Source organism: Sphaeramia orbicularis, chromosome 22 (assembly GCF_902148855.1).
Source record: "Sphaeramia orbicularis chromosome 22, fSphaOr1.1, whole genome shotgun sequence".
NCBI classification, from domain to species: Eukaryota; Metazoa; Chordata; class Actinopteri; order Kurtiformes; family Apogonidae; genus Sphaeramia; species Sphaeramia orbicularis.
Genome location: NC_043978.1, coordinates 55,844,563 through 55,861,739, shown reverse-complemented (window position 1 = coordinate 55,861,739; position 17,177 = coordinate 55,844,563). Strand labels below are relative to the sequence as shown.

The 17,177-nt window shown below is 40.0% G+C and overlaps 1 protein-coding gene across 2 annotated transcripts in view; it reads left to right on the top strand.

Annotated features, from left to right (window-relative positions):
* Positions 1-17,177, top strand: part of LOC115414304 (disheveled-associated activator of morphogenesis 1-like) — a 64,570-nt gene that overhangs the window by 26,912 nt on the left and 20,481 nt on the right. For both annotated transcript variants that reach the window (XM_030127603.1, XM_030127602.1), the window contains exons 7-14: positions 563-676; positions 855-965; positions 1,460-1,563; positions 1,763-1,829; positions 3,835-3,952; positions 4,038-4,176; positions 5,330-5,388; positions 7,119-7,306. In XM_030127603.1, the coding sequence (XP_029983463.1) occupies positions 563-676; positions 855-965; positions 1,460-1,563; positions 1,763-1,829; positions 3,835-3,952; positions 4,038-4,176; positions 5,330-5,388; positions 7,119-7,306 (900 nt within the window). The remainder of the gene's footprint in view (positions 1-562; positions 677-854; positions 966-1,459; positions 1,564-1,762; positions 1,830-3,834; positions 3,953-4,037; positions 4,177-5,329; positions 5,389-7,118; positions 7,307-17,177) is intronic.

The window sequence follows — 17,177 nt, the reverse complement described above, 5'->3', positions numbered from 1 at the left end:
TTGTTCATGTTATTCACATTGTTTAAAAGGATAGTTTGTAGATGTAAACATTTTCATAATAGAATTTTGCTTTTTTCACTGTAAAACATGGAGAAAAGTTTGGAGTTGTCATTATTTATATTTTATTCTGTTATTATTTGACTGGTCCGGCCCACTGCAGATCAAACTTAGCTGAATGTGGAACTGAAGTAAAATGAGTTTGACAGCCCTGCTCTAGTGCTAACTGGGCTAATTAGCAGGCTAGCTGACGGACCATATCCACTACAAATTAAGATATAATGTTTTGACATAAGATGAATATGAACACGGTGCTCTAAACCAAAGCTTTAGGATGTTTTGAAGACTGCACATTTGGTGTCTTGAAGAAACTACTCATGTCCCATTACATTTCCAAAGGAGGAAACAAGATAAAGACCCAAAAGTGTCGAACTATGTACAGAATGTTGGATGAGCTCACCTTACTCGTGTGTGTGTGTGTGTGTGTGTGTGTGTGTGTGTGTGTGTGTGTGTGTGTGTGTGTGTGTGTGTGTGTGTGTGTGTGTGTGTGTGTGTGTGTGTGTAGGTGGCGGTGTTGGAGATCCTGGGTGCAGTGTGTCTGGTACCAGGGGGACATAAGAAAGTTTTAGAAGCCATGATGCACTACCAGAAGTTTGCTGCAGAGAGAACACGCTTTCAGGTGAGACTTTGTATTGGTTTTTACTGATTATAAAGAGCAAAACAGATACAAAAGAATTAGTCATCTCATGAACCTGATAACAGAGGTTAGACGCCCCTACGTGTCCACGTCTCCAGTGCACTCTTATTTACCCCTCAAAAACAGAGATGTGGAAAGTCTCTTTTTTATCTGTTTTCAGAACCTGATGACTGACTTGGACAGATCCACGGGTCGCTACAGAGATGAAGTCAGTCTGAAAACAGCCATCATGTGCTTCATCAATGCTGTGCTCAGTAAAGGAGCAGGAGAGGTGAGGACCCACCATGTGACCAAGATCATTTTAACTTCAAGTGAAAATTATCTTGGTAGGATTTGTTGAAATAAGATTTTCCAGCTCTATTGTCTAAAAATAACTTCGTCTATCTCCCTGAAAAGTTACTCTGTAGGTGATTATGTCTTATTTTAAGTATGATGAGATATTTGGACTAAAAATGAGAAAAATGCACTTGGTAAGATTTGGATTTTTGCAGTGAGGAAGAAACGGTGGCCTTTTTAGGAACTGTTTTCAGTGGCACATGAATCCACTTTCTGTGCTCGACTGTTACATTCTGTTTATCAGACTGGATAGTGGGAGTTCAGTGGTAACTGGGAACGTGTTCATGGTTTTACCGAACTAAAAGAATTTGTCTGGCATCTGCATCTTTTATCTGTTGAACTTCCTCTTACCATTTTACAAAATTAGAAACACATACTCACCTTTTGTCATTACAACAATCTGATAATGTTTTGTGTGTGTGTCTTCAGACCAGTTTGGAGTTCCGTATCCATCTGCGTTATGAGTTCCTGATGCTGGGAATTCAGCCAGTCATTGACAAACTACGCTGTCATGAAAATGCCACCTTGGACAGGTATAATATGACTGATGGTCACAGGTACAAATACTCACAGCTGTAAACGGCCCCTGTACAGCCTCCAGCCTGCTCTTACACAGTGTGAATACATGCCACAGATAACGGTGAAGCCATTAGATTTATATTCATTTTTTGGGTCTACACTGGTATATATTGTACATTGTTGTTTGTGTTGTGTTTGATTTGATCTTCTCAGACATCTGGACTTCTTTGAGATGTTGAGGAATGAAGATGAGCTCCAGCTGTCCAAACGTTTTGATGCTGTGAGTCAATTACACTGAGCTTCATGGAGTAAAGACACCTTCACACAGAATAGAATAGAATAGAATAGAATAGAATAGAATAGAATAGAATAGAATATTCAAACACACACATGTCCAAATGCACATGTAAATGACTCCACTCATATTCAAACACACACATGTCCAAATGCACATGTAAATGACTCCACTCATAGTCAAACACACACATGTCCAAATGCACATGTAAATGACTCCACTCATATTCAAACACACACATGTCCAAATGCACATGTAAATGACTCCACTCATATTCAAACACATACATGTCCAAATGCACATGTAAATGACTCCACTCATATTCAAACACATACATGTCCAAATGCACATGTAAATGACTCCACTCATATTCAAACACATACATGTCCAAATGCACATGTAAATGACTCCACTCATAGTCAAACACACACATGTCCAAATGCACATGTAAATGACTCCACTCATAGTCAAACACACACATGTCCAAATGCACATGTAAATGACTCCACTCATATTCAAACACATACATGTCCAAATGCACATGTAAATGACTCCACTCATATTCAAATGCGTCTGTCTGATGTGACTCAGACAGAACAAATACCAACGTATTGAAAACTGACGTTCGAGCTCCAGCTAACAGGTTCCTTTTATAAGTAGATGGAGTGACAGCGGGGACGGCCAATCGCACGTACATTAGTAAAACCAAATAGCCAATCGGAGAGCGACATTTGTGTTAGAGGCGGGACTTCTAGCAGAGACTGACTGTTAACCCTTTGTGTGCCACAATCATTGACTAAACACTACGGACAGAAGTTGGACTGGTAGGGACAGCACAGTAGTGGCTGAATATTGGTAGGGATGCATCCCTCGTGTCCATACACAATTCCACAAGGTTGAAAAACACTGGCCTAAACCCTTTTGGTCACATCGTATATGGAACAATGGATATGTTGTTTTTGTTTGTTGTTTAAAGTAATTAACGACCAGTGACGTGCAGTGGGGTTCATGGCTGGGGAGGCACTGACTCTTTCAGAGCCAGATCTACAAATATATGGAGGCCTGAGAAACTGGAATAGAGAGAGTGAGCCAAAGGAACGGCCTGGGTATGTGGGCTGTGCAACATCAGCATAGATAGACCGGCAGGAACTCAACAGGAAACCTTCAAAAAGAGCCATTTCAAACTAAAAATAACAAAAGTTTATGGTCTGACCTTTATTTGTACATGAAATGTAATCCTCCATTTTTGATGAGGTGAATTAAAGTGTATAAAAAAGAACGAAGAAGATTATCAGCGCATGAATCTGTGGACTCACAGGTACCATCTATCATGAGGCAGGGGTACTGTTTTCCTCCACTAGTGACTTTTTCACTGCGGTTTTAGGATTAATCTGCGAGCCTAAGCACATTACAGAAATACATTCCATACGTTATGCAGATTATGGAAGGACAGAGCATAGAATCAGAGTGTTTGAAAGCATTTAACTGCGATATACAGAGGGACAGCCACACAGTATTTTCACTGGTACCAGCAGAGTTCATGAGGGGAGGAGACAGTTCTGCTGGAGGCACAGCACAGCGCTGCCTCCTCCTGTATTTGAACGGAGCATGTGGAAATTCTGCTGTTCTAATTGACGAAAAATAATAATAATACCGGTAATAACTATTGGATTCGAACAGAAAATGAGTTTATAGGACATACCAGCTGACAACTATCAACATTTATTATATTTTAGAGTCAAGTTTTTTTTCTTTTCAAGATTGACAAGGGAGGCTCCGCCTCCCCTGCCTCCTCTGACTGCACGTCACTGTTAACGACCAAATAAACAACTACTAAACTATTACTACTACTACTACTACTAGCTAGAGTACAGACGTCGCATTTGAATGCAAATTTGGCACTGGTGATTTCCAGCATTCTCTAATGATAACACATACTTAGTGTATAAAATGTGAAATGTAAAATGTAGATTTGTCCACGTCTCTTTAGGTCCATATAGAAACTAAAAGTGCAAGCCAGATGTTTGAGCTGATAAAGAAGAAACTGAGCCACACCGAAGCGTACCCTCACCTCCTGTCTGCTCTGCACCACTGTCTGATGATGCCATGTAAGACGGTTGAAGGTACAAGTGTCTTCTTTGTTGTCATAGAAAATGAGCCATGCATGCATCAGTTGTGTGTACTTCTTCTCAGATAAGCAAAGCAGCACCACTCTTCAGTACTGGGTGTTGTTGGACCGCATCGTTCAGCAGCTGGTCCTCCAGACAGACAAAGGTGAAAACCCTGACGTTGCTCCACTGGAGGACTTCAGTGTTAAAAACATTGTCCGCATGTAAGTGTCCATTACTGGTGTCACATCATCATTATGAAACCATCATGGGTTCTGTACGTATATGGGCTCACATGTGCTCACAGCTCTTCTTTGTGTCTGTGTTCATATTAAATCAGTCTCAGTGAATCCAAAGGAACTTTGTGTTGGTAAATGACAGTTGTTCAAATGGACAGGATTTCAGTTCTGTTCAACATGTTGATGCTCATATGAACTATGTTTTCAGCTCCAAAATGAACCATTTCAGCACAATTAATGCTGTATTTTCATGTCACAAATGGACAAGTTCTATTTGAACTGAACTGAGCTGAAAAACAAATCTTCTCTTCTTTTGGATTCCCCAGTTTTTCTTCCCAGATTCTCTCCTCCATATCACGTTTTATTTGTACAGGTTCAATCTGGAGTATGGTGCTGATCCATCCTGCTTCTGTTCCACCAATACATACATGAAGAATGGCACACAGCACTGTTTACATCAACACTTTTACAATAAGAAGCATTTTTATACAGAAAGAACAATTCTAGATTGTTCTTTCCTCTTTAGTCTGATGCTAAACTATCCAATAAATAATAGTGCTCCTAGTTTTTGCACAGGGATCATTAGTGTAAACGCTGACATGGCTGCAGAGCATCAGTATGATGGGATCCACAACAACCATGTCACATCCGTCCACTGACACATTTAGTGTTTTTGTGTCAGCTGGGATTGTTTTACATCCACAATACCAACATTTATGAAGAAGAGCACAATTAGCAATAGGAAGTCTAGAAGTTTATCCCTAATAAAGTACTGGGACTGACCAGAGCATCATGGGTAATGTCACGTCCGTCCACCAGCAAAAGTTTTCACATCCACGTGCTATTCCAAATCCAATATTTATGAAAATAGAGCTTCCACTGTCAGAGAATATCAGTAGTCTGTGCACAAATGGATTAGCATTATTTACACACACTTCTATGACTTTAGGACAACTGTTTTGGACACAAATGGACACTCATTTGACCCCCGAAGGACATTTTAGCCGATATATAAAATATAAAAGTGTGACGTAAGAGCCGTATCAACTGTCAGATACATACAAAGGCCAATGAATACTATGAAATAAAAAGGGAAAATGTGCGCTGATGTTTTATTCATGTTTGCATGTTGGTTTAGGCTGGTCAAGGAAGATGAAGTCAAACATTGGAAAGAACAAGCAGACAAAATGAGAAAAGGTACACACCAGCTCACACATAAAACTGATTTTATGCTGCGGCTTCATAAACATAAGGATTCAGAAGTTACAGATTAACCCATAAAGACCCAAACATCCACTGTTGACCAAAAACATCCACTGATCTAAACTGTTTAATACCTGTTGATCCAATAATCCTATCAATCCATGTCAATAATTGGTGTAAAATACAGTTCATCTTCTCATGGTCATCAGATATGACCCGTTCAGACGTTCAGAGGCTCCGTAGTTACCGTGGAAACACCGTCATCTTCTACAACATTGATTCATCAGTAAAACCCATGGAGTTGGAATAATGACAGTGGATGGACACACTGGATTTATGTCCAGTTAATTCTATGTTTTACTGAGAAAGTCACCTTTTCTTCAGTTTTTTCTGTTTTGATACAATGACCATTGACTTTACTGAGCTTTAATGAATACTTTAATGAGCAGTCAATTAAACACAGGAAAATAGATGATTTTCACTGGAAAAAATGCAAAATTCAGAGGATAATATTTTAATTAAAAGTGATAAATCAATTAAGAAGGGTTAAATATGGAGAAAAATTCATTTGGGAGCTTCCACAAAAGTCGTACTGGGTCCTTGTGGGTTAAATGTTACTCCAAATCCACTTAACATTATGTTTTTAGACCATGCCTGTTCCACATCCCCCTAAAAAACTCAGACACAACCGTCACTATCTTTATTTGGCTCAATAATTCACCTCCACCTCCTCTACATATTCATGGGTCATTCCAGATGAAATCGATAGATTTTAAGAAAATTTCCCTCCTGACCCTCGCAGATTTTTCTACATTTTTACATACTTATAGAACATTATATATGATGGAAAAATCCAAAATGTCAAGGTTTAATTGTAAATAGTTCCACAGTTGTGTCCATTTGAAGTAGGTAGGGGGTACACTAAAACTGGGACCCAAATTCAGACTGTAAATGTTGGTCTATTTTCAGCTTCTATAACTTCTGAACAACAAGAGCTAGAGGTCTGAAATTTTCAGAATCATTTCACATAGAAGGATTTATAGAAGCCAGTTGTGCTTGGTGTCCAAATTTAGTCCCTTCCTGTCCTTTCACATGCTGTCTTTTATTTTGTGATCCTACCTATTCCACTGCTGATACTGACCTTTGAATCTGAAGGTCGGACAGATATTTTTGATTTTCATCTGTTCAGATCTCATCCAGAACAGAACATAGACCTTCATTTTGCACAGATCCATTCCCTCAGTAGAACAGATAGAGCACAGAACATTTACACTGAATATGAGGAGGAGTTCGTGTGGAATGAATGCACAAATGTAGCAGTTTAGAAGTTCACGATGGATAAAATCTCAAATTTGTCATTCTCTGTAACATGCAATTATACATTTGAAGTAAATATTTTCCCATTTCTTAGGACTATAGATTGCTGTGAAATGATTCTGTAAATTTCAGACCTCTAGCTCTTGTTGTTCAGAAGTTATAGAAGCTGAAAATAGACCAACATTTACAGTCTGAATTTGGGTCCCAGTTTTAGTGTACCCCCTACCTACTTCAAATGGACACAACTGTGGAACTATTTACAATTAAACCTTGACATTTAGGATTTTTCCATCATATATAATATTCTATAAGTATGTAGAAAAATCTGCGAGGGTCAGGAGGAACCACTGGATGAAATTATATGGAATGACCCTCATGCATATAACTCCCCTCTGTGTGGTCCTCAGAACATCAGAACCTACAGCAGCGTTTTGACAGGAAGGAGAGGGAGTGTGAGGCCAAGAACAAGGAGAACCAAGACATGGTGGCCATGCTGAACAAAATGAAGGACAAACTGGAACGAGAGAGCAACGAACACAAGCAGGCCAAACAGCAAGTGGCAGAACTGTCTGTACGTCTGCAGCAGCTCAGCTCTGTATGTACAACACACACACACACACACCTAAGGGGAACATGTTAAAGCAGTTCTGTCAAACTCCTGTTAGTTCAGTTCCACATTCAGCCCAGTTTGATCTGCAGTGGGCCGGACCAGTCAAATAACAGTGAAAAAAGTACAATTCTATTCTGATCAGGTTTACATCGACAAAGTTTCCTTAAAAATCTGAAAAACATGAACAACTTGAATTGTCTTAAAAACAAGTGCAATTTTAACAATATTTTGCCTCAGTTTATGAGTTTATCATTTACACATGTGCGTTACAATCACACTAAACATTTAGTAACAGGCAGAATATTGGTACAATTGCATTTACTTTTCTTAAGACATTTCTGTTTGTTCATATTTGTTCAGGTTATTCAGGTTTTTTGTAAAAGTATAGTTTGATAATGTAAACATTTTCATGTAATTTTACTTTTTTAAACCAAAAAACAAAGAGAGAATTTGGGGTTGTCATTATTTATAGGTTATTCTGTTCATATTTGACTGGTTCTGACCCACTGGAAATCTAACTGGACTGTATGTGTCTGTATGTGGAACCTGAATTAAAATGATTTTGACACCACTGATTGTTCATATCTTCAGTGTAATTTTTGCATTTCATAAATTCATCCTGTGGGCCGGACTGGACCCTTTGGTGGGCCGGATTTGGCCCCGAGCCGCATGTTTGACACCTGTGTGTTAAAGGATGACACATTTTATATTTGGGGAAATTAGGATCTTATATTCACAATGTTATACTTGTAATAGTTACTCATACTCATACAATACTCATAGTTGGAAATGTGGTGTAAAAATTCCGAGCGCAGGTGGGAGACATGTGTGGTGTCTTTGACGCTCTTCCCCAGTTGTATTTCTGTCACTGTATTCTCATCTATGGAGCGGAGCGTCGTCCAGTAACAGTCACACAGAGCCAAAGACAAACTCACACATGGAGCAGAACTGGAGCTGCATAAACTGTTTAATTCATAAAATAAATACTGAGTTGATATCTGCAGAAACAACCGACTTTTTGCTCTGGGAGACCACTTAAATATTGTCAAAAGTGGGTTGGGTTTAGCTATAAACCACACCCATTTTTATTGTCAATCTTTTTATTCAAAAGTCAGTTACAAAAACATCCACCATTACAATTCGTCCGCATTTTTAAAAATACACACAGAGTGAGCAAACCAAAAGTACAACAAAGGAAAGCAAACCTAACAAACACACAATTTAACAACCCTCATCCTCCCACCCCCATCCTCCCCCATCCCAGGACTTATGAAAGAACTCACCAAGGGAGACCACGGAAATTGCAATTATATTCAGGCTGACTCATCAATATATTGTTGAAGGGGACGCCAAATCTGATTAAACTGGTGTCATTTATTTAATACTGACAGCTGGATTCCCTCCAGGTGAGAGAGTTGAACCATTTCTTCCAACCATAATTTAACTGAAGGAACTTCTGATTTTTTCCAGAACAAACAAAATAAGCTTTTTTGCTACGATAAGTGCATAAGAGAGCAGATGACTGTGGCGTTTGTTGAGTTGTGAAAATGGATGAGGCTCCAAGTACAATTAAGAGCAGATCAGGTTTTAACTCTATATGAAGCATATCTGCTAGAGTTTTAAATATGTTAGTCCAGTATGGAATTAATTTAGGACACAAAACATAACTAGAGAGAAGAGTGGCTTCTTCAGTAAGGTATTTGTCACATCATGGGAACACAGCTGGAAAGAGTTTGTGTAACTTTGACTTTGAGTAATGTAGTCTGTGGATGATCTTAAAATGGATAAGCTGGAGCCTTGAATTAGCAGAACATTTGTGAATATTCTCTAAAGCATTATCCCAGAGTTCATCATCTACACTGTAAAAAATGACTGAAGAATTAACACCAAAAAGTTGTAAAATTGCAACATAAAAAACTGTAAGTGACAATACAATGCAAAGTTGTTTATTTGAAAAGATTTTTGTGTTAACGATTGAATCAAATACAGCTGTAGTTTTTACAGGAAGAGTATGTGAACAAAACCAGATTTGTTTGAAGAAATGATGGATTTCTGTTGTTTTTGGAAAATAAAACTGTACATTGAAAAACAATGTAGTGCCGTTTAAACTGCAAAGACCATAATGTTGAAATAACAGCATATATACACACACACACACACATATATGTATATTTTTTTATATATATATATATATATATATATATATATATATATATACATACATACAGTACAGGCCAAAAGTTTGGACACACCTTCTCATTCTTTGCATTTTCTTTATTTTCATGACTATTTTCATTGTAGATTGTCACTGAAGGCATCAAAACTATGAATGAACACATGTGGAATTATGTACTTAACAAAAAAGTGTGAAATAACTGAAAACATCTCTTATATTCTAGTTTCTTCAAAGTATCCACCCTTAGCTCTGATGACTGCTTTGCACACTCTTGCCATTCTCTTGATGAGCTTCCAGAGGTAGTCACCTGAAATGGTTTCCTAACAGTCTTGAAGAAGTTCCCACAGATGCTTAGCACTTGTTGGCCCTTTTGCCTTCACTCTGCGGTCCAGCTCACCCCAAACCATCTCGATCGGGTTCAGGTCCGGTGACTGTGGAGGCCAGGTCATCTGGCGCAGCACTCCATCACTCTCCTTCTTGGTCAAATATCCCTCACACAGCCTGGAGGTGTGTTTGGGGTCATTGTCCTGTTGAAACATAAATGATGGTCCAACTAAATGCAGACCGGATGGAATGGCATGTCACTTCAGGATGCTGTGGTAGCCATGCTGATTCAGGTTGCCTTCAATGTTGAATAAATCCCCAACAGCGTCACCAGCAAAGCACCCCCACACCATCACACCTCCCCCTCCATGCTTCACGGTGGGAACCAGGCATGTAGCATCCATCCGTTCACCTTTTCTGCGTCGCACAAAGACACGGCGGTTGGATCCAAAGATCTGAAATTTGGACTCATCAGACCAAAGCACAGATTTCCACTGGTCTAATGTCCATTCCTTGGGTTTCTTGGCCCAAATAAATCTCTTGTGTTTGTTGCCTCTCCTGAGCAGTGGTTTCCTAGCAGCTGTTTGACCATGAAGGCCTGATTCACGCAGTCTCCTCTTAACAGTTGTTGTAGAGATGTGTCTGCTGCTAGAGCTCTGTGTGGTATTCATCTGGTCTCTAATCTGAGCTGCTGTTAATTTGCGATTTCTGAGGCTGGTGACTCAGATGAACTTATCTTCAGCATCAGAGGTGACTCTTGGTCTTCCTTTCCTGGGGCGGTCCTCATGTGAGCCAGTTTCGTTGGAGCGCTTGATGGTTTTTGCGACTGCACTTGGGGACACATTCAAAGTTTTTGAAATTTTCTAGACTGACTGACCTTCATTTCTTAAAGTAATGATGGCCACTCGTTTGTCTTTACTTAGCTGATTGGTTCTCGCCATAATATGCATTCTAACAGTTGTCCAATAGGGCTGTCAGCTGTGCATCAACCTGACTTCTGCACAACACAACTGATGGTCCCAACCCCATCAATAAGGCAAGAAATTCCACTAAGTAACCCTGACAAGGCACAGCTATGAAGTGGAAACCATTTCAGGTGACTACCTCTGGAAGCTCATCAAGAGAATGCCAAGGGTGTGCAAGGCAGTCATCAGAGCTAAGGGTGGCTACTTTGAAGAAACTAGAATATAAGAGATGTTTTCAGTTATTTCACACTTTTTTGTTAAGTACATAATTCCACATGTGTTCATTCATAGTTTTGATGCCTTCAGTGAGAATCTACAATGAAAATAGTCATGAAAATAAAGAAAATGAGAAGGTGTGTCCAAACTTTTGGCCTGTACTGTGTATATATATATATATATATATATATATATATATATATATATATATATATATACACAGTCGTCCTCAAAATTATTCATACCCCTGACATTTTTTGTAACTTTTTGTTTTTGTGATGAAATGAATGAGTTTTGTCAAGTTTGTTTGTGACTTATATGTGATACACAAGTGAGGAAAGAAGAACAAATGATACTTGGAGAAATACTTTATTTCAGGAGTATTTTATTAGAGGATTTCTAAAAAACGCCATGTTCAAAATTATTCATACCCTAGGTTTATTAAGTCCAAAGTCTTTTCTTAATAGTCAGTAGAGTAGCCTTTTTTCTTGATAATGGTTCCTGTAAGTGTCCACAGGTTCTCTTCTGTCTCCTGTGGGGTTTTGGTCCACTCTTCCAGGACCAAAGCCTCCAGCTGGGTCCGGTTGGATGGTCTCCTACCCATCACTCTGGTCTTTAGCTCCCTCCACAGATCCTCTAAATGGTTTAGGTCAGAGCTTTGACTGGGTCATGTTCTTGAACCACTACTGCACTACCTTGGTGGTATGCTTGGGGTCAGTGTCCTGCTGGGACGTCCAGTCAGGACCAGTCTAGAGTTTCTCAGCACTTTCACGCTGTCATCCAGGACGTTGATATAATTATGTTAAATTCATGATGCCTTGTAACTTCATGAGGTTTCCAGTGCCACTAGCAGAGAAGCATCCTAGCATTATAGGTTATAACCATAGCATTATGTTGTCACCAAAATAACCGAGGTATGAAGGTATCACAGACAACCATCCAGCCAGTATTGCACAAAGGAGTTCTCCATGGATGCAGACACAGGAAGATGGCAGGACTCAGGATGAAACATCAGGAGGCTCATCTGGCATTTCCTAGAGCTCTTCTTAACCAAGATCCAAGCTTTGGTCATCAATCCAGTGATTTGATGAAACAAAGATGGAGTTGTTTGGCCACATGGATGTTGACTGCATCTGAAGGAAGCAAGGAGAAGAACGCAAGCTGAACACAGCCCCAACCATCAAGCATGGTGGTGGCAACATAATGCTATGGGGCTGCTTTTCTGCTAGTGGCACCGAGAACCTCATCAAGATACAGGGCATCATGAACATCCTGGATGACAATGTGGAAGTGTCTGCTGAGAAACTCTAGACTGGTCCTGACTGGACGTCCCAGCAGGACACTGACCCCAAGCATACCACCAAGGTAGTGCAGTAGTGGTTCAAGGACATGACCCAGTCAAAGCTCTGACCTAAACCATTTAGAGGATCTGTGGAGGGAGCCAAAGACCAGAGTGATGGGTAGGAGACCATCCAACCGGACCCAGCTGGAGGCTTTGGTCCTGGAAGAGTGGACCAAAACCCCACAGGAGACAGAAGAGAACCTGTGGACACTTACAGGAACCATTATCAAGAAAAAAGGCTACTCTACTGACTATTAAGAAAAGACTTTGGACTTAGTAAACCTAGGGTATGAATAATTTTGAACACGGCGTTTTTTAGAAATCCTCTAATAAAATACTCCTGAAATAAAGTATTTCTCCAAGTATCATTTGTTCTTCTTTCCTCACTTGTGTATCACATATAAGTCACAAACAAACTTGACAAAACTCATTCATTTCATCACAAAAACAAAAAGTTACAAAAAATGGCAGGGGTATGAAGAATTTTGAGGACGACTGTGTATATATATATATATATAAGTTCTAAAAAAGTCAACCTTTACCCATGTACCATTTTAAATTAGTAAATGAATGGGTTGGTAGAGTTGGTAGAGCGGCTCGTCCAATAACCAAAGGGTTGGTGGTTCCAATCCTGGCTCTGACTGTCCATATGTCCAAGTGTCCATGGAAGACACTGAACCCTAAACTGGTCCCAGTTGGACCTGGTGGATTTGGAAAGAGCTGTGGACACCATGAAGGAGGAGAAAATGAGCTAAAGAAGTGCAGAACATTTACCATTTAAATCCACTGTTAAATCTACATGTTTAAACTGTTCAATCTACATGTTTAAACTGTTAAATCTACATGTTTAAACTGTTAAATCTACATGTTTAAACTGTTAAATCTACATGTTTAAACCATTAAATCTACATGTTTAAACTGTTCAATCTACATGTTTAAACTGTTCAATCTACATGTTTAAACTGTTAAATCTACATGTTTAAACTGTTCAATCTACATGTTTAAACTGTTAAATCTACATGTTTAAAATGTTAAATCTACATGTTTAAACTGTTAAATCTACATGTTTAAAATGTTAAATCTACATGTTTAAAATGTTAAATCTACATGTTTAAACTGTTAAATCTACATGTTTAAACCGTTAAATCTACATGTTTAAACCATTAAATCTACATGTTTAAACTGTTAAATCTACATGTTTAAACTGTTCAATCTACATGTTTAAACTGTTAAATCTACATGTTTAAACTGTTAAATCTACATGTTTAAAATGTTAAATCTACATGTTTAAACTGTTAAATCTACATGTTTAAACTGTTAAATCTACATGTTTAAAATGTTCAATCTACATGTTTAAACTGTTCAATCTACATGTTTAAACTGTTCAATCTACATGTTTAAACTGTTCAATCTACACGTTTAAACTGTTAAATCTACACGTTTAAACTGTTAAATCTACACGTTTAAACTGTTAAATATACACGTTTAAACTGTTAAATCTACACGTTTAAAATGTTAAATCTACATGTTTAAACTGTTCAGTCTACATGTTTAAAATGTTAAATCTACATGTTTCAACTTTTAAATCTACACGTTTAAAGTGTTAAATCTACATGTTTAAACTGTTAAATCTACATGTTTAAACTGTTCAATCTACACGTTTAAACTGTTAAACCTACATGTTTAAACTGTTAAATCTACATGTTTAAACTGTTAAATCTACACATTTAAACTGTTAAATCTACACGTTTAAACTGTTAAATCTACATGTTTAAACTGTTAAATCTACATGTTTCAACTTTTAAATCTACACGTTTAAAGTGTTAAATCTACATGTTTAAACTGTTAAATCTACATGTTTAAAATGTTAAATCTACATGTTTAAACTGTTAAATCTACATGTTTAAAATGTTAAATCTGCATGTTTAAACTGTTATGTTTATGTTTACGCATTTGGCAGACGCTTTTTTCCAAAGCGACTTACAGGGAAAACCAATTAAATCACTCAATCAATCAAAATTTTATTTATATAGCGCCAGATCACAAAAAAAGTTATCTCTTGACATTTTATATATAGAGTTGGTCCAAACCAGACTCTAAGTCAATTTATAGAAACCCAACAGAATCCTCCAGGAGCAAACACTAGTGATGGTGACAGTGGAAGGAAACAGGACCTTTAACAGCAGAAACCTGGAGCAGACCCAGACTGAGGAGGATGGCCGTCTGCCTTGACCAGTGGGGTTAAAGAGAGAGAGTAGAGAAGGGGAAAAAGAGAGAGCGATAGAGATAGAGACTGGGGGAGAGGGGGAGAAGGGGGGAGTAGGGGGAGACACATGGAGGCGGTTGAGGATAAGTGAGTGGTGATGATGAGGGCAGGAGAGAGGCAGGACCACCGCAGCAGGTCCAGAGATAATCCTGGAAGAATCTGTGGTTATCCTGGGAAAAACCTTATTAGAATATTTAAAATGGAATGTTTGAAAGTGCTAGGATAGGAGGTGCTCTCGGAAGAGCTGGGTCTGCAGGAGCTTCTTGAAGATAGGCAGGGATGACTCTGTTCTTGTAGCACTTGGTAGAGTGTTCCACCAACGTGGAACGACCCATGAAAAGAGCCTGGATTGTCTTGTACAAGGTCTGGGGACCACCAGACTACGTTCCCCAGACGAGCGGAGTGGTCGTGGGGAGACATAAGCTTTTATCAGTGCACCTAAGTAGACAGGAGCAGACCCACGGAGAATTTTGTAGGCTAGGATTAAAGATTTGAATTTGATGCGGGCAGCTATGGGTAGACCAGTGGAACTCAATGAGTAAGGGGGTGACATGTGCCCTTTTAGGCTGATTGAAGACCAGACGCGCTGCTGCATTCTGGACCATCTGTAGTGGTTTGACAACACAAGCTGGGAGGCCCGTTAGAAGAGCATTGCAGTAGTCAAGACGGGAGATAACCATAGTCTGCACCAGGAGCTGGGTGGAGATAACCATAGTCTGCACCAGGAGCTGGGTGGAGATAACCATAGTCTGCACCAGGAGCTGGGTGGCCTGTTGGGTTAGGTATGGCCTGATCTTTCTTAGGTTGAACAGAGTGAAACGGCATGATTGGGTGACAGAGGCAACGTGATCTGTGAAGGTCAACTGATTATCAATCATGACTCCCAAGTTACGTACTACACTGGTAGGAGCCAGAGGTATGGAGTCAATAGTGATGGAGATGTCCAGCTGTATGGTTGGCTTAGCTGGGAAGACCAGCAGTTCAGTTTTGGACAGGTTCAGCTGAAGGTGATGGGCTTTCATCCATGCAGATATGTCAGAGAGACAGTCTGAGATTCACACTGAGACTGTGGAGTCATCAGGTGGGAATGACAGATAGAGCTGGGTGTCATCAGCATAGCAATGATATGAGAAGCCGTGTGAGTGGATGATCTGACCGAGTGAGGTGGTGTATATGGCAAAAAGGAGGGGGCCCAACACAGAGCCTTGGGGGACCCCCGTGGTGAGGCGGTGAACTGCTGATGTGTGCCCTAGCCAGGACACACTGAAGGACCGACCAGTGAGGTAAGATTGAAACCAGGAGTGTGCGTGGCCTGTGATGCCCATGTTCCAGAGTATGGATAACAGGATATCATGATTGACAGTGTCAAATACTGGTGATAAGTCCAGTAGAATGAGTACTGAAGACTTGGCTGCTGCTCTAGCCTCTTTCAGGGCTTCTGTCACAGACAACAGAGCCGTTTCAGTGGAGTGGCCGATTTTGAAGCCAGATTGGTTGATGTCAAGGAGGTTATTTTGGGAGAGGAATTCTGTGACCTGTTTGAAAACAGCCCTTTCGATGATCTTAGAAAGGTATGGGAGGAGTGAGACTGGTCGATAATTCTCCACTTGAGTGGTGGTGAGGGAAGGTTTTTTGAGAAGTGGTGTTACCTGCGCTTGTTTAAATACTGTAGGAAATGTTCCTGAAGTCAGTGAAGCATTAATCACATGTGTGATTGGTGCTGTGATAGTAGGGGCTACAGACTGTAAGAGGTTGGATGGAATAGGGTCCAACAGGCATGTGGTAGGACGGCTAGAGGAAAGGAGTTTAGACACCTCGTTTTCTGTGAGGGGAGTAAATGAGGGGAATGACGCAGTTGGGCTTTTGTCAGTTGAGTTAGTAGTACCCATAGTCAGGGGAGAAGAAGCAGTGTGTGATGATGATGATGTTGAAGAAGGAGGCGTGCAGTCTATGGGTGGATCAGTGAACTGACTGCTGAGAGTAGACACTTTATTTGTGAAAAATGAAGCAAAACTGTCTGCTGTCAGATTAGTAGTGGGCGGTGGAGGGTTGAGTAGTGTTTTAAAGGTTGAGAATAGTTTCTTGGTGTCGGTGGCAGAATGAATTTTGTTATTATAGTAAGCCTTCTTCGCAGCAGTGACACTGGATGAGAAGGATACTAATAGTGACTGGAATGGGATCAGGTCAGAAGAGCTTTTTGTTTTGTGCCATTTTCTCTCTGCGGCTCTGAGGTTGGTACGCAGCGACCGGAGGTTATCATTGAGCCATGGGTGGGACTGGGAGGATGGAGCGGGTCTAGTAGATAGAGGGCACAGATTATCCAGACAGGAGCTAAGTGTAGAGCACAGAGACTCAGTGGCATCATTAACCTCTAAGGAGGAAAAAGTGCTGGGGGGAGGGAGAGCGGAGGCTACGACAGTGGAGAAGTGGGTGGGGGACAAATTGCGGAGGTTGCGGCGGAAAGAGACCATGGGGGAGGGAGCAGAGTGTTTTTCAGGGAGAGACACACTGAACTGAATGAAATAGTGGTCAGACAGGTGTAAAGGTGTGACTGTGAGAGCATCTGT